General features: G+C 37.8%; 1 protein-coding gene across 1 annotated transcript in view; it reads left to right on the top strand.

Annotated features, from left to right (window-relative positions):
* Positions 1-23,158, top strand: part of SOS2 (SOS Ras/Rho guanine nucleotide exchange factor 2) — a 115,762-nt gene that overhangs the window by 61,878 nt on the left and 30,726 nt on the right. The window contains 6 exon segments of the mRNA XM_033188088.1: positions 8,119-8,246; positions 9,675-10,330; positions 10,798-10,879; positions 12,636-12,758; positions 16,609-16,712; positions 20,201-20,423. Of these exon segments, the coding sequence (XP_033043979.1) occupies positions 8,119-8,246; positions 9,675-10,330; positions 10,798-10,879; positions 12,636-12,758; positions 16,609-16,712; positions 20,201-20,423 (1,316 nt within the window).

The raw sequence follows: 23,158 nt of genomic DNA on the forward strand, positions 1-23,158 counted from the left end.
CACCTACTTGGGAGGCTGAAATAAGAGGATCACATGAGGTCAGGAGTTCAAGGCCAGCCTGAGCAACTATAAGACTCTGTCAAAGAAAAAAAAAAAAAAAGTTGAGAAAGAACATTTTACTGAACAAGATATGTAGGAATTACAGTTGAGAAGGGGCCATAATCTGAAAGTAGACAGACGTTCTTAGATGTTAGCTAGAGTCAGTGAAAATCAGTAGCAGTGATAGAGATAAATGAATGGATTGTCACCAGAAAATCTCCATCTCTCATATGCTCACTTTGGTAATCTCTCCTACCTTTAAAAGATCAAGGGAAATTGTGTAAGGAATTAGAAATGGGAAAAGAAACACTCATTGATGAGTTCTCATGCTTGTCCAAAGGCAGCAGATATTCTTATTACTAGGTAGTAGTAATTTTGGGCTTCAAAGAATGAATAAAGAGAGCCAGGTGCGGTAGCTCATGCCTGTAATCCCAGCACTTTGGGAGTTCAAGGGGGATCAAATCACTTGAGGTTAGGAGTTCGAGACCAGTCTGGCCAACATGGTGAAATCATGTTTTTAGTATCTATTAAAAATACAAAAATTAGCCAGGCGTAGTGGCACATGCCTGTAATCCCAGCTACTCAGGAGGCTGAGGCAGGAGACAGCTTGGGCAACAGAGCGAGACTCTATCTCAAGAAAAAAAAAAAAAGAAAAGAAAAAAAAGAATGAATAAAGAGAAACTACCCATGTCTGATCAATGAAACTGTAACCCTTAGAATAAATAGGGAATATACTCAGTTTTAATTAATGCACAGCAACAACAAGAACAAATGGAGATGTGGAATGGAAAGACAGGCCTTAGAAAAGATTAGAAATGGCGAAAGATTTGAATCACTTCACAAAACAGGATATCCAAAATGGCAGTAAACGTGTATTCAAACTCATTAAAAGTCAAGGAAATGCAGTTAAAACCACAGGATACCATTACATACACACCAGATTACAGAAATTTGAAAGTCTGAAAATATCCATAAACAGCAGCATGAACTATTTGCATTCAGCTAGGAATGAAACTGTATAACCCACTTTGGAAAACTGCTTGGCATTACCTTTTAAATTAAAAAATATGCATACTGTGTGACTAGGCAGTTCCATCCTTGAATATATACTCTAAAGAAACAAAATGTATGCACATGTATACCAAGAGAAATGTAGAAGGAAGTCTATACCAGGTGTCAGTAATAGCAAACCCTGTTTGCCAACCAGAAAAGGGTAAATAAATTGTGGTTCAGTCAGGTAATGAAAGAAAATTACACTAGAACAACACACATCAATGATGCTTACAAATAAACTTTGAGAGATAATATTTCATTGGTGTGTTATATTTATTTATCCATTCATCTGTTGATAGACCACTGAATTATTATTATTTTTTTTTGAGATGGAGTCTTGCTCTGTCACCAGGCTGGAATGCAGTGGTGCGATCTCAGCTCACTGCAACCTCTGCCCCCTGGGTTCAAGCAATTCTCCTGCCTCAGCCTCCTGAGTAGCTGGGACTACAGGTGCATGTCACCACACCCAGCTAATTTTTGTATTTTTAGTAGAGACGGGGTTTCACCATGTTGGCTAGGATAGACTCGATCTCTTGACCTCGTGATCTGCCCATCTCAGCCTCCAAAATGCTGGGATTACAGGCATGAGCCACCGCGCCTGGCCGACTGTTGGATTTTTTTTTACCTTTTGGTTACTATAAATAATGTTTCTGTGAATGTGGGTGTACAAATATGCCTTTGAGACTTTGTTTTGAATTATTTTATGTATATACCTGGGAGTGGAATGGGTGGATCATATGGTAATTTTCTCTTTAATTTTTTGAGGAACTACCATACTGTTTTTCATAGTAACTGCACCATTTTACGTTCCTACCAACCGTGCACAAGGTTCTGATTTCTCCACATCTTTACCAAACCTTGTTAGTTTCTTTCTTTCTTTTTTTGAGATGGAGTTCCACTCTTGTCGCCCAGGCTGGAGTGCAATGGCACGATCTTGGCTCACTGCAACCTCCGCCTCCCAGGTTCAAGTGATTCTCCTGCCTCAGCCTCCCGAGTAGCTGGGATTATAGGTGCCCGCCACCATGCCCAGCTAATTTTTTGTATTTTTAGTAGAGACAGGGTTTCACTATGTTGGCCAGGCTGGTCTCGAACTCCTGACCTCAGGCAATCCACCTGCTTCGTCCTCCCCAAGTGCTGGGATTACAGGCGTAAGCCACCACGCCTGGCCTGTTTTTTTGTTTGTTTTTTTTGTTAATAGTAGTCATCCTAATGGAAACGAGGTGGTATCTCATTGTGGTTTTGATTTTAATTTTCTTAATGACTAGTGATGTTGAGTATCTTTTATGTGCTTCTCAACTATTTGTATATCATCTATTTTATTGTGTTGTTTTTGGGACAGGGTCTTGCTCTGTTACCCAGGCTGGAGTGCAGTGATACAATCATGGCTTACTGCAGGCTTGACCTCCTGGGCGCAAATGACCCTAGTACAGTGAATTAGAGACAAATTGATAATTTATTGGAATTTCCCTTTGCTATGGGCACACATGTCCATAGTAGATGTAGCATTTGGTAGGAGTTTCAACAAAAGCAGGGTAAATATTCCAGTAAAGTCTCATACAGAATTAAGAAAAAACTTACATGAAATATAAAATCTTGGACAGGATACACTTGTAGACAACTAGGGATAATGATGAGTATCAGGTAGCAAGGAATATATTCTTCAGCTAGGTTCATAAGATATTACCCATTAAAGCCAGGCACAGCAGGTCACACTTGTAATCCTAGCACTTTAGGAGGCCAAGGAAGGTAGATTACTGAAGCTCAGGAATTTGAGACCAGCCTGGGTAACATGGCCAAACCCCATCTCTACAAAAAATTAGCTGGGTGTGGTGGCGCATGCCTGTAGTCCAAGCTGCTAGGGGGTCGGAGGGTTAAAGCAGGAGGATCGCTTGAACCCGGGACATTGAAGCTGCAGTGAGCCAAGATTGTGCCACTGCATTCCAGCCTAGTTGACAAAGTGAAACTTTGTCTCAGAGAAAAAGGAAAGATATTACCCATTAATAAACAATCACTTTTATTTTTAATTTTAAGCATACATAGCAAGGGTATCTTTTCTCTTTGACCTCTTTTCCAAAGTACACTCATTTCATTTTATTTCTTAAACTCAGTAGTTTTCCAGTTTGTTTTCAACATAGAAAGAATCCATTTCAACTCAGTGGTCATCAGATTTAGACACAGACCAGTGTTTTGCATAGCTGTGTCTGGTGTCATTGTAGAGCGACAGGGTATTAGTGTAGCAAAAAAGCAGAGACTTTGGGGTCAGAGCTCCTGGGTTTGGATACAAACTCTCCTATTTATATTGGGCAAATTACTTGATTTCTCTGTGCCTCATTTCCTTCATCTGTAACATACGATAATAGTACCTTGTCTTAAAGAGTTGTAATTAAAAGTTAAATAAGCTAATACATAAAAGAGGGTGCCCAGAGTAGAGCTCAAAAAGCATTCATTATTGGTCTAAATACTTAACAAAATCATACAGTAGTCATTTATTCCAGTTACTACTGACAACCACCTAGTGGGTACCTACCACGTGCAGGTAAACTAAAAAGGAATAAAACGTGTCCCTAGGCATTAAGGTGTTCACAATTTAGTGAAGAAAATAGATGTCAAACAAATAATTACAATATTATTAAGAGCCTAATAGAAGTACTACTATGAGATCAATAAAGCAGGAGTTACTAGCTCTGCTTAGAGAAGTCAGAAAAAAATCATATTAATTTTTCCTTTGTTTAGTGAAGTAAAAAAAAAAAAAAAAAAAAAAAACATTGGTTTTGGGTATATAGGGATTTGTCCTACTGAGAGAGAGCGAAGAGTGTGTGCATGTATGGGTGTGTGTGTGTGTGTGTGTGTCATTATTTATTTGGGGGAGTCGTGAAAGACAAATGCTGAGGAACTCTGCAGAATAAAAGAGACAATAGAAACATGACAATTTAGTGCATCATGGACCAGTTCCTGTTTTGGGGGAAAATATTACCTTAAAAGATGTTATTAGAACAATTGGCAACATTGGAATATACACTATAGATGAGATTACAGATTAATCAGTGTTAAATTTCCTGAAGTTGATCACTATACTGTGATTCTGTAAAAGAAAATCCTTGTTGTAAGATGAACTATTAGAAACATTAAAGGAGTAAAGGAGAATGATACTAGTTGAGAGTAATTTGTGATACATTTGACGTTTCTTTATATTCCAAAAACTACTGCAAAACCATTCAGCCATAGTCCCCCTTCCTGTGCAAGGAACTGAATGGATAGTATCACAAACTACTGAGAAAACAGTCTGCACACACTGGCACACAGAATGATGAAGCATGTGACAAAATGTTAAAAATTGGTGATTCAGAGTATTATAGGAGTTATTTGTGTTACTTTTACTACAACTTTTCTATAAATTTGATATTTCAAAAGAAAAAATTTAAGAGGGAGAAGGCATAGTCAGAAGGCATCTTCAAGAGGAAGCATTTCAACTGTGTCCTAGCAGCTAAATTCACCAGGTGGATGAGGAGGTTAGAGACTGATATGTAGAAAGCTAATAGGGGCATGAAAGTGCATTACTTATTTGCACATAGTTCAGTACAGTAATTTTTCTTTTTCTTTTTCTTTTTTTTTTGAGACAGTCTTGCCCTGTCACCCAGGCTGGAGTGCAGTGGTACGATCTCAGCTCACTGCAAGCTCCGCCTCCAGGTTCAAGTGATTCTCATGCCTCAGTCTCCCAAGTAGCTGGGATTACCGGCGTGCACCACCACTTCCAGCTGATTGTTTTGTATTTTTATTTTTGTATTTTTAATTTTTATTTTCATTTTTTGTGGCGGGGGAACGGAGTCTGACTCTGTCACCCAGACGGAGTGTAATGGCACAATCTTGGCTCATTGTATTCTCTACCTCGCATGATCAGGTCATCCTCCTACCTCAGCCTCCCGAATAGCTGGGACTACATGTGCACATCACCACGCCCGGCTAATTTTTGTATTTTTTGTAGAGACAGAGTTTTGCCATGTGCTCAGGCTGGTCTTGAACTCCTGGGCTTAAGTGATCTTCCCGACTTGGCCTCCCAATATGTTGGGATTACACGTGTGAGCCACCTTGCCTGGCCCAGTAATTTCTGTGTAAGATGTTTGGAATACATTCTTTTATGTATCTGTAGAATATTAGTTGGATATTCATTAATATGATGTTTATCAAACCTCACTGCTGAAAATTCAAGAAATATTTAGCAAATTATTGGATTATTTTGCCAAACAGAGCCGTTGTTTAATATACCTCCATTACCAGGAAATCCCACTCTAAATATCCTCAATTTTGTCCTCTTTACAGCTTATAATTATTACATGATTATTTAAAAATGATGCGTGGAAGAGTTTGAACAGCCTTAAGACCAAGTAGACAATGAAAGTTTGGTATCTTCATACCGTTCTGGTAGAATCTCACTACTGGTGATAATTTAGATATTTGGATCAACAAAAACAATAAGAATAAAACAGTTCTAATTAAGCATTTGATATCAACATTCATATTTATTAAAGAAATATTTTAGAGTGGAGCTGAGTAGACTCTTTCTATAAGAAATCTTTAAAGAAGACTCTGTAAGAAATCTTTAAAGCCGCAAAATAAGTGATTTTGCCAGTAACTTTCACCTGTAGAAGTCAGAATAACCAAGCACAGATCCCTTTTCAAACTTTCTGATGTTTTGACTTTGCTTCCATCCTTTCTATTGCTTACTCTAGAGATTAAGGTATTACTTCTAATGATAGTCATTTACATTATTTATGTTGATAATCTCTTGATGACAAGATCTCTACATGTGTCTTGAAATAAAATCAAATGGCTCTGCGCTTCGTGTAGAGAATAATTTCTAAGACATATGAATAAAAGGTAATGGACAAAGTTCTCAAACAATATCCAGTTAGTTGCTGAGGAAAGGGAACCATTGCTGAATGCTTTTGAGATTGCTCTTGGAATATAAGGAAAATTTTAATTTATCACAAAATCTCTAATAAGTTAGTTTAAGATCACAAAATAGATTTAAGTTTTTAAAAATTTTCTGAAGTGATCTAATTCCTCATATCCTTGCATAAATATATATTTATAAATACATTATATATATAATATCTATATGATGATCCAGTTTGAATTCTTCTTTCAAAAAGATTAAAACAGTTTGAGAGCAGCCTGGGCAGCATAGCAAGACTCCACCTCTATGGAAAAAATTTTTTAAAAATTAGCCAAGCATGGTGGCACACATCTGTAGTTCCAGCTACTTGGGAGGCTGAGATGGAAGGATCACTTGAGTCCAGGAAGTTGAGGCAAGGCTGCAGTGAGCCATGATCACCTGTACTCTAGTCTGGGTGACAGAGTGAGACCCTGTCTCAAAAAAAAAAAAAAAGTCAAAACATTGGAGCACAATACAATCCGCTCTGAATTATTTACTAGAAGTAAATTTTCTTTCTTTCTGAGAGTGAAATACAAGAGAAAATTTTGGGGCAAATGAAATAGAGCCAGAGTTTTGGGGATTAATAAGTCAGTTTCTAAATCTTACTTCTAAAGGTTGAGATAGAATGTTAATTTTCATGGTTTCTTGACATTTACTAGAATGGTTGAATTTCATATTGTAAAACAGCAGTGGAATCCTTTGAGAGATGCAGTTTACAGAAAAGTTTATGATGGATTGAAGTGTTAAAAGTACACTTGATTATGTTATATAACAAAGATTTGTAAACTTTTTGAAATTGCTAAAACAAAGTAATCATTAGAGAATATTAAATAGTTTATAGTTATTTATCTTATTTTCTCTATTCCTAGTCGCTAATGAATAAAAGTAAGTTGTAAGCTTCATGCTTTAGATGTTTTAAACTTTTTTAGTATGTTTGGAAAATATAGCCTGGCACAATGGCTCACACCTGTAATTTCAACACTTTGGGAGGCAGAGGTGGGAGGATAGCTTGAGCCCAGGAGTTTGGGACCAGCCTACTGAGACCCTGTCTCTACAAAAAATAAAAATAAAAATAAAAAAAATTAGCTGGGCTAGGCGCAGTGGCTCACGTCTGTAATCCCAGCACTTTGGGAGGCCAAGGCAGTTGGATCATGAGATCAGGAGATCGAGACCATCCTGGCCGACATAGTGAAACCCCATCTCTACTAAAAATACAGAAAGTAGCCAGACATGGTGGCGCATGCCTGTGATCCCACCTACTCAGGAGGCGGAGGCAGGAGAATCCCTTGAACCAGGGAGTTGGAGGTTGCAGTGAGCCAATATGGTGCCACAGCACTTGAGCCTGGCGACAGAATGAGACTCCTTCTCAAAAAAAAAAAAAAATTAACTGGATGTGGTTGGCATGCTACTGTGATCATAGCTACTCGGGAGGCCTTATGCCTAGGAGGTCGAGCCTGCAGTTAGCCCTGCCACTGTACTCAGCCTGGGTGACAGAGTGAGTGAGACCCTGTCTCAAAAAAAATAGAAAATAAAAATAAAATGTCCAGATGGTTTTTACAGTTGTTGTTTTTGTTTTGTTTTGTTTTGTTTTTTTTCCTGATTGCTATGCTCATGTTAGTTTGTATCTGTATTGTGTTATTGTGTTTATATTTATAGAAAGAGGGTTGGGCCAGGCCTGGTGGCTCACACCTGTAACCCAGCACTTTGGGAGGCAGAGGCAGAAGGATAGCTTGAGCAAGTGTTCAAGACCAGCCTGGGAGACATAGCAAGACCCTGTCTCCACAGAAATTTTAAAAATTAGCTGGGTGTGGTGGCATTCGCCTGTGGTCTCAGCTACTTGAGAGACTGAGAGTGGAGGATCATTAGAACCCAGGAGCTCAAGACCACAGTGAGCGAGACCCTGTTTCCAAAAAGAAAGAAAGAGGGTTGGTTTGAGAGGTCAGTAGGTATATATAAAATTATAGCTGTTTTTATTAAGTATCTATAAAATTAATTTAGAGTTGATAATATCTGTTGCTGCTTTCTCTATTACTAGAAAGTTGGGAGAAGAATCAAACAGTGCAGTTTTGATTTTTCTTTCTGTTTTTTCTTAGCAATTGAAAGCATGTAGTGAAGAACAAGAAGACAGAGAATGTTTGAACCAAGCTATTACTGCTCTCATGAATCTCCAAGGTAGCATGGACCGAATTTACAAGCAGCATTCACCTAGACGCCGACCTGGGTAATTCCAAAGTGTTGAAAATGTGAATGCCTCTGCTTACTTTGCTGTCTCTGATGCTGGTTTTCTAAAGAAGTGTGATTTTTTTGTGATAGTTACATTCTTGAAAGTTGTGCTTGTCATACTTTTATATACTTTTATCTTGGTCATTTACTCTTATTACTCTTTTTTCCTTTTCCTTTTCCTTTTTTTTTTTTTTTTTTTTTTTTTTGAGGAGGAGTCTCTGTTGCCCACGCTGGAGTACGGTGGTATAATCTCAACTCACTGCAACCTTCGCCTCCTGGGTTCAAGTGATTCTACTGCCTCCGCCTCCCAAGTAGCTGGGACTACAGGAGCCCACCACCATGCCCAGCTAATTTTTGTATTTTTAGTAGAGATGGGGTTTTACCATGTTGGCCAGGCTGGTCTTGAACTCCTGACCTCAAATGATCTACCTACCTCAGCCTCCCAAAGTGCTGGGATTACAGGTGTAAGCCACCGTGCCCAACCTTTTTTTTCTTTTTCTTAAGAGACAGGGTCTCACTCTGTTGCCCAGGCTGGAGAGCAGTGATGTGATCTCAGCTCACAGCAGCCTCAATCTCTTGGGCTCAAGTGGTCCTCCTGCCTCAACCCTCTGGAGTAGCTGGGACTCACATAGCTGGGTGGCACATGCCACCACACCTGCCTAATTTTTGTATTTTTTGTTGAAACAGGGTTTTGCTATGTTGTCCAGGCTGGTCTTGAACTCCTGGGCTCAGGTAATCTGCCTGCTTTGGCCTCCCAAAGTGTTGGGATTGCAGGTCTGAGCCACTGTACCTGGCCAACCCAGCCTAGTCTTAAACCACTGCTGGGCGCGGTGGCTCACGCCTTAATCCCAGCGTTTTTGGGAGTCCGAGGTGGGCAGATCGCCTAAGGTCAGGAATTTAAGACCAGCCTGGTCAACATGGTGAAACCCCGTCTCTACTAAAAATACAAAAATTAGCCAGGCGTGGTGGCAGGCACCTGTAATCCCAGCTACTCGGGAGGCTGAGGCAGGAGAATCACTTAAACCCGGAAGGCAGAGGTTGCAGTGAGTCAAGATCATGCCATTGCACTCCAGCCTGGGGGACAAGAGCGAGACTTCGTCTCAAAAAAATAAAAAATAAAAATAAAAAAGATTAGCACTGTTATATTATTAGGATAGACTTAATAAATGTTTAAAAGTATAATCTATGAAAGAAATTTAGGATTTTTTGCAATTTAGGTCTTCTAGAGCCAGTAGTACTTCTCTTTCATAATAATGAAATTGAGGGATGTATTATTTAGTGGCAAAGTTAGAACTAAATGCTGTGTGTAAAAGCTACTGATTGGTTATTTAATATTTTTTTTCACATGATTTGAGATGGTTTATGCTTGAAACCATTTGGGTTGCCTAGCTATTGAATAAGCTCTATTGTTTGTTTGTTTTTTTAGAGATCCTGTTTGCCCTTTTTATAGTCACCAATTAAGAAGCAAACACCTGGCTATCAAAAAAATGAATGAAATTCAGAAAAATATCGATGGATGGGAAGGCAAAGATATTGGACAGTGTTGTAATGAATTCATTATGGAGGGACCATTGACAAGAATCGGTGCCAAACATGAACGGCATATTTTTCTGTTTGATGGCTTAATGATCAGTTGTAAACCTAATCATGGCCAGACTCGGCTTCCAGGTTACAGTAGTGCAGAATACAGGTTAAAAGAAAAATTTGTCATGAGGAAAATACAAATTTGTGATAAAGAAGATACTTGTGAGTGCAAGCATGCTTTTGAATTAGTATCCAAAGATGAGAACAGCGTAGTATTTGCTGCTAAGTCTGCTGAAGAAAAAAACAACTGGATGGCAGCCCTTATTTCTCTTCATTATCGTAGTACTCTAGATCGAATGTTAGATTCAGTATTACTGAAAGAAGAAAATGAGCAACCACTGAGATTACCAAGTCCTGAAGTATATCGTTTTGTAGTAAAAGACTCTGAGGAAAACATTGTTTTTGAAGACAACTTGCAAAGTAGAAGTGGCATCCCCATTATTAAAGGAGGAACTGTAGTGAAGTTAATTGAAAGGTTAACATATCATATGTATGCAGGTATGTGAAACTCATTACACCTGCTGACCTAGGGCCTGGGACCCAAAAGCTTAAGGATGCTCAAAAATATTTGAGGCTTGGGGAAAAAACCGATTGCCTCCAAAATACAAAACTACTGCAAAAACAAAAAGAATAAATAAGAGAAGGAATTAAATGTGTAAAAATGTAATATTGTTAACTTCATTAATTATTGAATATTCATAAAATATACATATTCATGAATTTCGAATTTGAAAACAATTCTCGTTTATTAAGAATATACCATAGTATATTCTCTATGTCAGTATTTTTCTATATATGGCAGGGATACGATGGTATCCTGCCGGTACCATGATTGTCAGGAAGAGCCACAATCTGAGGAGCCAAAGTAAAAAGAAAAAGGGAGGAAGGCCCCCAAATATGGTACTTTGAGTTAATTAAACTGAGTACATTAAACATGAAACCTGTTTTATGCTCTGCCTTTTCAGATCCCAATTTTGTTCGTACTTTTCTTACCACATATCGTTCATTTTGTAAACCACAGGAATTGCTGAGCTTACTGATTGAACGGTAAGAAAAATATGTATTTCACTTATATTGACATTTTGTGAAAAATTAACTGTATTTTATAAAGTGCCTAGTACCTAATAAATACTCAAGTAATTATTGAACATATTTTATTTGGCATTAAATCGGCAGTATTACTATTCTCTTCAAATAGAGTACTCCCCAAAATCTGTTTATAACACAGATCTTCAGCTCTTAGAAATATTTCAAGTGGTAATCAGAAAGACTGCTTTGGAGGATGAAAGCACTATATTTTAATGAATATTGTTCTATGGAATAAAATGATACTTTCTTAAAAGAGACTTTTCTACTTACTTTTTTTTTTTGACTGTAGACTACTTTGACAAATACTTTCCACTTTTTTTTTTTTTTTTTTTTTGAGGCGGAGTCTCGCTCTGTCGCCCGGACTGGAGTGCAGTGGCCAGATCTCAGCTCACTGCAAGCTCCGCCTCCCGGGTTTACGCCATTCTCCTGCCTCAGCCTCCCGAGTAGCTGGGACTACAGGCGCCCGCCACCTCGCCCGGCTAGTTTTTGTATTTTTAGTAGAGACGGGGTTTCACCGTGTTAGCCAGGATGGTCTCGATCTCCTGACCTCGTGATCCGCCCATCTCGGCCTCCCAAAGTGCTGGGATTACAGGCTTGAGCCACCGCGCCCGGCCTACTTTCCACTTTTAAAACAAACTTGTTATGAAAACTTTCAAAACATATACAAGAGCAGATAGAAGAATATAATAAACCCATTTATTCATCAACCACCTTCAGTAATTATCAACTCATTGTTTCATCTGTTTCCCTACAAATTTAAACACCCCACCCCATGATTGTTTTGAAGTAGATCCTAGACAACGTAATTCATCTATAAATATTTTTCTATGTATCTCTAGAAAATATAGACTCTTATTTTTTTAATCAGATATCATTATTAAACCTAAAAAATCAGCAATTCCTTTATTATGATTAACTTTTAAAAATTAGTGTTGGGTTGAATTTTTTTTACTTAGTATTATAGTGGCATTTTAAATGTTTTATAGTTTAAAATGTAGAATCTGGACTCCAAAATGATTTTTTGTTTTACATTTTAAAACTTACTAAAACTTATTACTTATACCAAAGCTTATCAGCTGTATTATCAGGATATAATTCTAGATCTCTATCACTATGTTGTTTTATGAAACTAAATTTACCAGACTGAATCAGTGTAATGTGCTATGAAGATCTACTTAGTTCTGTTTCCATGTCCAGAAAAAGAAAGCACACTTGTTAGACTTACAGTTTAGCTGTATTTCCTATGTTTTGAGCAATTATTTTTATTTTTATCTTATCCACTTAGGTAAATTATTTAAATATTGTTAAATATTCAGTTTTGGCCCTGTCTTTGAATTTGTACTCATTTAAAGAAATTTATTAGCCTACTTCCATTTTAATAATATAAATATTAAAGACAGATTAGGTAAGCCATTTCTATCATGTTCTTTAAATTGCTTATGAATTCTTTCCTTGGCTCCTTCCACTGGACCTTTTCTGTATTGATCAGTGCTAAAAAGCAAAACTTTAATTTTTATGAAAGTAAGAATACAAAACCTTACTTTTGTGTAGCCAAAGGACAGTTTTTTGTAGTATACCATACCTTAAGGGAAGTTTAACAGTAATCCACTTTTCATGAAAGTGGTAGGAAAGAGGGTTGCTTGGTCACAATATTTTCCTCCTTGTATTTTCATTATGTATGAATAGATTTTTCTCCTTTTGCTTTTCTTCTTAGGTTTGAAATCCCAGAGCCAGAACCTACTGATGCAGACAAATTGGCAATAGAGAAAGGCGAGCAGCCAATCAGTGCAGACCTTAAAAGATTTCGCAAGGAATACGTCCAACCAGTACAACTTAGGTTTGGTTTGAATATTTTATATATATGTATACATATTTTATGTGTCAGTTTTCAATATATAGTTAACACAAAAGTTCTCAGCTTTTAATTCAAATATAGGTAATATTTTTAACTTCACAGCAGTTAAGCCAAAAACGTTCTTTCTCAGTGAAAGTATTCTTAAATACCCTGAAGAAATTCAACCATTTAAATATCCTGTATTTGCATCACATATCTCTGGCATGTGATATGTTATGCTTACGTAGCAGGATACCTATTTGTTATAGTAAGTAAAAATTATAAAATTTCATATGAGCTTGCCTGCTGTCAACCTTTTTTCACACTTTTTTCCTTCATTTCCCTTTGCGATCATATAGTAATCCTGGTTTTTTTACAATTTATAATATTTGTGGAAGTGTGGAAGTTCTAGCCCTTTTCCCACTTATCTCTCACAAAATATATAGACATTTGTTTAAGAAATCATTGCAATAATTTCTAAAAATGTATTTGATTATAGAAGCTTCCAGTTAATAAATACTACTGTGTGCCAGGGATTACCCTAAATGTTTTATCTTTTTAATCTCATTCTTACAACATGATTACTATTCCTACTTTATATATAAGGAAATTGAAACCTAGCAAGATGAAGAAATTTGAGCTAAGTTATATGAAGAGAGTGGCAGGACTCATGTCTGATTTTCTTTGTGTGTGTGTGTGTGTGTTTACCACTAAGCATTGAAAATTGCTAATCCTTAGGGCTAATCCTTTGATTAGCCCTCTGTACAGTCCAAGTAACCGAAGTATTATCTACCCCCTTCCATTGGAAACCAAGTTATCTTATTAATTATATATAATCTAAATTTTTTCTCTGTAAATTTCAAGTGTCCTTGTTTACTGTTGACCAATAAATTGTAATTTTGGAACTGAGTATATTAGTTATTTATTTCCCAGGATAATTGCCACAAATAAATGCAGTTTTAGAAGAATGATAGTGCTCCCAGCTATATGTCTTTCACTAAAACTTTTAACATGTCATTCTTTGTATAAGAAGATGAGATTATTTATGTATCAGCAATAAATAAGTAATTAGTTTTTTCTGCTAGCTGTGATGCATTTGTACTTATCTACACTCACATGAAATCCCTTGATATGAGACATACATTTATGAAGTTGCTATTGGGTGGGGTAGGGGTGGGAGTATGATCTTTGATTCTCAGTCATATAAGCTCTTTAAGTATGTATTTCTAAGCATTTGCTGTATTCTCAGTCCTGTACTTATAACTATGCTAAGTACAAAAATAGCATAGACTGTCATGATATTATGGCTTTATTGGGGACTTTACTGGGGGAAAAAGACACATGAAACAGTTATGTATTGTTCTACTTTGAGTGTTTAAGTGACTTAGAAAAAATACATCCCTATAAAATTTCAGGAATAGCAAAGATTAGACCAGAGTAATTAGGGAAGGCATCTTGGAGAATGTAAAATCTGAGATTGCCCCTAAAGGATGTATAGGCTTTAGATAGGTAGAAAGGTGATTGTAGGTATTCAGGGTCATGGGAAATAGTATGAAGAAAGGTAAGAAGGCAGAAATAAGAATGGTGTGCTGAGGACACAGGTAAGGACATTGACCTGAGAGGAATGTAAGCATTGTATTGCAAGAAGTAGTAGATGAGATTACCTATATGGAATTGGATGTTGTTGAAAACTCTGAAATCCAAGCCAAGTTATTAAACCTGTTATATAAATATTGAAAGATTTCTAGTAAAATGGATGGTAGTAATTTTTCTAACATTTTATTATGAAAAATTTTAACATACAGCAAAATTGAGAATTTTAAAATGAACACCCTAAACCCTCCACCTAGATATGTATTCATCTATTCATAGCTATTCATATATCTGTTCATTTATCATTCATCTGTCAGTTCATTCATTAATTTTTGTATGAATTTTGAAGTACACTCCTTAAATACTTCAACTTGTGTGTCATTAACAGTTCAGTGTTTGTTTTTCTTTTGTTCTAAAATGTGCATATAATGAAATACATTTTTTCTTGCTTCCACTGAAGACAGAAGATACACACATCTTAAGTGTACTTCTGTTGAGTTTTAACACATGCATCTCTATAATCCAAACGCCTTTCACGATATCGAATGTTACTACACCCCAGAAAGTTCCCTTACATTCCTTCTCATCAGTTTTGTTCCCACTGCCCAAAGGCAGTGTTCCAATTTCTCCCTCCATAGATTAGTTTTACCTATTTTAGAGTCTTACATAAATGCATTCTTATAAACTCAATTTTGTGTCTTCTTTCACTCAACATGCTTTTGAATTTCATCCATGGTTTTGCTTGTATATCAATGGTTTATTGCAAGGTTGTGTTTTATTATATGAATATACCAGTTTATTAATTTTCCCACTAAAAGATACATGGGCTTTTTCTAGTTTTTTATTATTATGAATAAAGCCCACTGTGAACTTTATCTTACCAGTCTTACTGTGAATATTTTTCACTTTTCTTGGGTAAATAACTCAGAGTGGAGTGGCTGGGTCATAAGATATGTGTGTGTTTAGTTTTGAAAGAAACTGCCAAAACTTCCCAAACATTCTCACCAGCAATATTCTAGTTGCTTCATATTCTCATCAGTGTTTAGTACTGTCAGTCTTCGTGCCTTACCCATACTGCTGGGTGTAGCGGTATTTCATTCATACTTATTTTGTGGAGAATCTGTTCAAGTCCTCTGTCTAATTTTTATTGAGATACTTGTCTTTTTATTACTGAGTTGTAGGAGTAAGTTGGGTAGGACTGAATGCCAGTCCTTTGTCAGATAAACATTTTACAAATATTTTCTCTCCATGGCTTGCCTACTAGTTTCCTTTTCTTCCTTCTTTCCTTCCCTTTCCCTTTCCCTTTCCCTTCTTCCTCCTCCATTTTCCTCCTCTTCCCTCTCCCCTTGTCTTTCCTTTCCTTTCCATTGGCAAGGTTGATTAAATCTCTCTTTGTTATAGGTAATCATATTTGTGATACTGTAAAACAAAACAGTTCTTCTATTTTTTTCTTTTGAAATGAAATAAGAGACTGTAGGTATATGTGTAGATTACATAGAAATTTGATGATAGGCTGGGCATGGTAGCTCATGCCTATAATCCCAGCACTTTGGGAGGCCGAGAGATGGGCAGATCATCTGAGGTCAGGAGTTCGAGACCAGCCTGGTCAACATGGTGAAACCTTGTCTCTACTAAGAATACAAAAGTTCTTATTCTTACGGTGGCAGGCGCCTGTAATCCCAGCTACTTGGGAGGCTGAGGCAGGAGAATCACTTGAACCCCCCGGAGTTGGAGGTTGCGGTGAGCCAAGATCGCACCATTGCACTCCAGCCTGGGCAACAAGAACACAACTCCGTCTCAAAAAAAAAGAAAGAAATTTGATGATAGTACTTGAATTTAGAACCAGATACAGTGCATCTTAGTTGGTTTTCCATTTTAAGTGAAAAAATATCAAAATTTAAATCTTAAAAGTGCTTTTTATGAACTTACAATAGCTTTTGTAATATAAAGCATAAGTTTTCCACATATGAATAAAGAAAAGGTACTTTTCCTTAACATAAATGGGAAGTACAGAAACCACTATTTTTATGCTTATAAATATGTTTAAAGTATACGTTTTATTAATAAATAATACACAGTTTGGAGACCTACTCTCCTCTTGTCATTGAAGCACTTAAGGTATTAATTAAATACAAATTAGAGAGTCTTTGAGTATTATGTTGACCCTTGTATATAAAGCTATCATCATGGCATTAGAGAAGGAAGAAGTGTAATTGAACACTTATGTTTCACTAAAATGTGTTTCTTTCCATTTTATCAGGATCTTAAATGTATTTCGGCATTGGGTTGAACATCATTTTTATGACTTTGAAAGAGATTTGGAATTGCTTGAAAGACTAGAATCCTTCATTTCAAGTGTAAGAGGTATATTATTTAAAGGTTTGATTGAATCTTATATTGCACATGAGTTTATGTTCAAATCTGTGTGACTTTAAGAAACTAAAACATTTCTCCTTTTTTTTTTTTTTTTTTTTTTTTGAAACAGCTTTGCTTTGTTGTCCAGGCTGGAGTGCAGTGGTACCATCTCAGCTCACTGCATCCTCCGCCTCCCAGATTCAAGTGATCTCTTGCCTCAGCCTCCCAAGTAGCTGGGACTACAGGCACATGCCATCACGCCTGGCTAATTTTTGTATTTTCAATAGAGATGGTATTTCACCATGTTGGCCAGGCTGGTCTCAATCTCCTAACCTCAGGTGATCCACCCACCTCAGCTTCCCAAAGCGCTGGGATTACAGGCATGAGCCACCATGCCTGGCCAGCATTTTTCATTTTTAAAAAGCTGAAATAAAATTTGGAATGTTTTTTATAGATGGCAAGAAGCTCATATATGTTAGTATCATCTGAGGTCTCAGAACTTTGCCTTTTCAAGTTTTTGAGGAGAATATTTCTTTTTTTTTTTTTTTTTTTTTTTTTTTTTGGAGGCGGAGTCTCGCTCTGTCGCCCAAGCTGGAGTGCAGTGGCCAGATCTCAGCTCACTGCAAGCTCCGCCTCCCGGGTTCACGCCATTCTCCTGCCTCAGCCTCCTGAGTAGCTGGGACTACAGGCGCCCGCCACCTCGCCCGGCTAGTTTTTTGTATTTTTTTTTAGTAGAGACGGGGTTTCACCGTGTTAGCCAGGATGGTCTCAATCTCCTGACCTTGTGATCCGCCCGCCTCGGCCTCCCAAAGTGCTGGGATTACAGGCTTGAGCCACCGCGCCCGGCCTTGAGGAGAATATTTCTTTTAAAGAAGTCAAAAGTCCTCTTTAATAAATTTAAGCTATTTAATTTTATCTCATTGTAAGGTTGCCGTTTCTTCAAGTGAATAAAATATGTGTAATTTTATGTTTTCTTACTTTCTTTAATCTTTTTCTTTAATTTTAATGATTAACAGGTTTCTTACAATATTTACATCTTCTGAAATGTTTTTGGTGTATTTCTGAAATCTGAAAGAGAGTTTTCTACTTTAAGTTTCAGAATCATAGCCCAAGAAATGAAATCCTAGGCCATGAACATTTAAACAAATGTGTCATCAAATGTGTATTATTGAATCAAGAACATTTATGTTTTATCTGACATTATAGGGCATAACAAATACTATAACAGGTGTAACTTATTTCGTGTTCTACTTGTTCTTTAAGGGGAATAGAATATTATTTAAAGTTAAGAATGTTATTCCTTTGTTTCTAATTTGAGATGTTTATGACACATTTTTATGTGTACCTTAAAATTTTCATAATACTGCATTTTCAAATTGTATTCTAGGCCAGTGCAATGGCTCACACCTAGAATATCCCAGCACTGTGGGAGGCAGAGGTGGGCTGATTGCTTGAGCCCAGGAGTTCGAGACCAGTCTGGGCAAAATGGCAAAACCCAGTCTCTACAAAAAATATGAAAATTAGCCAAGCATGGTGACATGGGCCTGTAGTCCCAGCTACTCAGGAGGCTGAGGTGAAGCGATCACTTAAGCCCAGAGCTCGAGGCTGCAGTGACCTGAAATTGCGCCACTGCCCACAAGCCTGGGCAGAGTGAGACCCTGTCTCAAAACAAACAAAAAATGAAAATTTATATTCTAAGTGAGAACACTGGATTAGACACAATCTAAGAAGCTTCTAAAATACACACACACACTAGAATAAATTAAGTAAATGGTTATGTTAATGTCCAAAGTTCTTTTCTATACTAGTTAGACTTCAGAATAACCAAATCGTTCATGAGGAAAAGTTTATTTTTGTGGAAGTATTTCAACTAGTAAGTGAAGAAGGAATGGTAGAATATCACGTTTCTCAGTTCCTAGTAAAATAATAAGCCTAGGAAATTATCATGAGTGGATGGTGACATCGCATAAAGGTAACTAGATATGCCTCCTATTAGAAGTATTCTTGGCAAGTATTTGTGTCATAAAATTAATCCTGAATCAGACCAAGTCACTATATCTCGCTTTACAGAAAATATAGAGGACAGAAAAACATGGCAAATGACAATTTCTTCCACAAAGTGCAAGCAGAAATATGCAATAAAGCAGTAACCTGTAGATTAAAGGAGACTTGAGACACATTGACTCAATGCAATACGTGCCATCTTGTTCAGATTCCTTTTCAAGCTGACTATAAGAAAATATGGCCGGGTGCAGTGGCTCATGCCTGTAATCCCAACACTTTGGGAGGCCAAGGCAGGCAGATCACTTGAGCCCAGGAGTTCAAGACCAGCTTGAGCAACATGGAGAAACCCCATCTCTACTAAAAATACAAAAATTAGGCCGGGCGCGGTGGCTCATGCCTATAATCCCATTACTTTGGGAGGCCGAGGCGGGCGGATCACGAGGTCAGGAGTTCGAGACCAGCCTGGCCAACATGGTGAAACCCCATCTGCACTAAAAATACAACAAAATTAGCCGGGTATGGTAATGTGCGCCTGTAATCCCAGCTACTCAGGAGGCTGAGGCAAGAGAATTGCTGGAACCCAGGAGGCAGAGGTTGCAGTGAGCTGAGATCACGCCATTGCACTCCAGCCTGGGTGACAGAGTGGGACTCCATCTCAAAAAAAAACAAACCAAAAAAAAAACAAAAATTGGTCAGGCATGGTGGTATGTGCAGTCCCAGCTACACGGGAGGCTGAGGTGGGAGGATCGCTTGAGCCTGCAACATGAAAGTTGCAGTAAGCTGAGAGTGCACCACTGCACTCCAACCTGGGCCACAGAGCAAGACCCTGTCTCAAAAAAAAAAAAAGGAAAATAATCAGAGAAATGTGAACAGTGACAAAATTCTTGAAGATAACAATGTATTAAGAAGTTGTCAGTTTTGGCCGGGCGCGGTGGCTCAAGCCTGTAATCCCAGCACTTTGGGAGGCCGAGACGGGCGGATCACAAGGTCAGGAGATCGAGACCATCCTGGCTAATACGGTGAAACCCCGTCTCTACTAAAGAATACAAAAAAAAAAAAACTAGCCAGGCGACGAGGCGGGCGCCTGTAGTCCCAGCTACGTGGGAGGCGGAGGCAGGAGAATGGCGTAAACCTGGGAGGCGGAGCTTGCAGTGAGCTGAGATTCGGCCACCGCACTCCAGCCTGGGCGACAGAGCCAGACTCCGTCTCAAAAAAAAAAAAAAAAAAAAAGAAGTTGTCAGTTTTATGTGTGATAATGGTGTTGTGGTTATTACTTTAAACAGTATTTTAAAGATGCTTAAATATGAATGAAATATGATGTCTTGGATTTGTTTCAGAATAACATATGTTCTATCATATTTAGGGTTAGATAAAATAAAAATTGGCCATGAGTTGGTAATTGTTGAGGCTGGGTGAAAGTTAAGGATTAAATGAAGATTTGTAGTCATGTGTGTCAAGTAAAAGACATTTTTGTTTATGTGTTCTTTTTCCAGGGAAAGCTATGAAGAAATGGGTAGAGTCAATCGCTAAGATCATCAAGAGGAAGAAGCAAGCTCAGGCAAACGGAATAAGCCATAATATTACTTTTGAAAGTCCACCTCCAGCAATTGAATGGCATATCAGCAAACCAGGACAGTTTGAAACATTTGATCTCATGACACTTCATCCAATAGAAATTGCACGTCAGCTGACACTTTTGGAGTCTGATCTCTACAGGTAGACAATGTTAATTTCTTGCTTTATTTTTAAGAACCTTGAACATTATGTATTTTCAAAACATTTTGCACATTATTCATGAGTGCTTAAAAATACCTCATCTACTCTCATGGGCTTAGAGGAAAGGTCATAGCACAGTTTTTAACTAGTCTGCCCTGCAAGTAAAAGTCTTATATCACTATTTAGGCCTAGACTGGGGACTAGCAATCCATCACAAGAGGAATGGCAGGAAGAAGATTTTCAGTCTACCACCTGTCTCCAACTCCTAATACTTTCTCACCTTGGTTTAGTTTGAGGTCAGTCAGTCAAGTCAGTTAGTATGGATGCTAGGCCCTTAGCAGCTAAATGAATAGCATATTGTGTGAGATGGGTTTTCTTTTCTCATTTACAACTCAGGCTCTTGCGAAGGGTACAGGCCTTGCATGTAACAACTCTCTGTCAAAAAACGTCACTACCATTATTCCATCAAAAACTTTTCTACACCAACCTCTCTGTTTTCCCCTCCTCCCAATCCTTCCCAGCCACTAATACCTCAGTTCTACTCTCTACTTCCATAAGTTCATAATTTTTTAGTTTTCATATATGAAAGGGAACATGTTACGTTTTTCTTTCTGTGCCTGATTTATTTTGCTTAACATGAGGTCCTCCGGGCTCATCCATGTTGCCTTGAATGATGGGCTTTCATTCTTTTTTTATGGCCGAATAGTGTTCCATTGTGTATATATACCACATTTTCTTTATTCATTAATCTGTTATTGGACATTTAGGTTGATTCCATATCACTATTGTGAGTAGTATAGGAGCCCCCTTTTAAAATATAAATATGCTTGGCTGGGCATGATGGCTCATGCCTAAACCCCAGCACTTTAAGGGGCTGAGGTGGGCAGATCACTTGAGACCAGGAGTTCAAGACCAGCCTGAGCAACATGGCAAACTCTGTCATACAAAAACTGCAAGAAATAGCGAGGCATGGCAGCTCGGGCGTGTAGTCCCAGTTGCCTAGGAGCCTGAGGTGGGAAGGTCACTTGAGGTCGAGGCTGCAGTGAGCCAAGATCGTGCCACCGCACTCCAGCTTGAATGACAGAGTGAGACCCTATCTCAAAAATAAAATAAAAATATTCTCAAGGAATTATCCTGATTAGCAGCCAATTTTTAAATAAAGATTACACAGGGAAAAGCAAGAATATATAAAATTTAGTGATAATAGGTAATATAGTAAGGTACGTTTACTATATTATGTTTACTTTATTTTCTTTAGAATTTGCTTAGTTTGCACTGGCTATGCCATTCAGAACCAGACTTGACTCAAAATGTTACGTTATATTTTAAGTAATTTAGAATCCAGCTTTGTTTATATTGTGGGATTTGTGATAGGTAGAAATGAAGGGACTTATTACTTGAGGTAAAAAAAGCAAATAGTACTGCATTATGTTTTTTCTCGCAATGTAATTGTTTTACATGAATGGACATCGGAAAAAAAGCACGTCACTTCATGTGGACCTACTTTCAGGACATAGAAAAATACCCAATATTGACATCATTTGTAAACTAAATTCCTTTTTTTTTTTTGTTTTTTTGTTTTTTGGGATGGAGTCTTGCTCTGTCACCCAGGCTGGAGTGCAGTTGCGCAATCTCGGCTCACTGCAACCTCTGCCTCCCAACTTCAAGTGATTTTCCTGCCTCAACCTCCTGAGTAGCTGGGATTACAGGTGTGTGCCATCATGCCTGGCTAATTTTTTGTATTTTTAGTAGAGATGGGGTTTCACCATGTTGGCCAGGGTGGTCACGAACTCCTGACCTCCAGTGATCCATCTGTCCCAGCCTTCCAAAGTGCTGGGATTACAGGCATGAGCCACCGCACCCAGCCTTGTAAACTAAATTTCTGGTGAAATAATAGAGCCACTTTAAGAAAACATTTCAGAAACTGTTAGCAAGTACTTATTTGTACACAAATCTACTGATGAAAAAATGTTTTTTTAATGAGTAACCAAGTCTGTAGGCCATTGATGGCAATGCCACCGGTCAGTTAAAAAAAAAAAATAGAGATAGGGTCTCACTGTGTTGCCCAGGCTGGCCTTAAACTCCTGGCCTCAGGCAATCCTCCTGCCTTGGCCTCCCAGATGCTGGGATTACAGGCGTGAGCCACTGTACTTGGCCAATTTTTAAATTATGTAATTCTGACTCACTGTATACAATGATTTAATCTGCTCTTCTGTCTGAATTTTAATTAAATACTCAGGCATTCAAAAAATATAGGAAATAATATAATGAATATTCATGAACAACAAAAACATTTTAGATAAAATTGAAATCCTTTGTATAATTCTCCCCAATCTTATTGCTCTCTTTCCCCTAAGAAATCACCACCACCCTGAATTTGATGTTTACTATTTCTCTTTATATTTTTATAATTTATATACATACACAGAAATTCATAAACAATATATAGCATTGTTGTTGTTGTACACTTTTTTTTTTGTTTTTTAAGAAACAGAGTCTCACGCTGTTGCCCAGGCTGGAGTGCAGGGGCACAATCATAGCTCACTGTAGCCTTGAACTCCTGGGCTCAAGCAGTTCTCCTTCCTCAGCCTCTCAAGTAGCTAGAACTACAGACATGCACCACCATACCTGGCTAATTTTTTAAAAAAAAAATTCATAGAGATGAGGTCTTGCTGTGTTGCCCAGGATGGTCTTGATCTTGGCCTCAAGTTGTCCTCCCACCTCAACCTCCCAAA

Source organism: Trachypithecus francoisi, unplaced genomic scaffold, assembly GCF_009764315.1.
Source record: "Trachypithecus francoisi isolate TF-2019V2 unplaced genomic scaffold, Tfra_2.0 Lachesis_group3, whole genome shotgun sequence".
NCBI lineage: Eukaryota > Metazoa > Chordata > Mammalia > Primates > Cercopithecidae > Trachypithecus > Trachypithecus francoisi.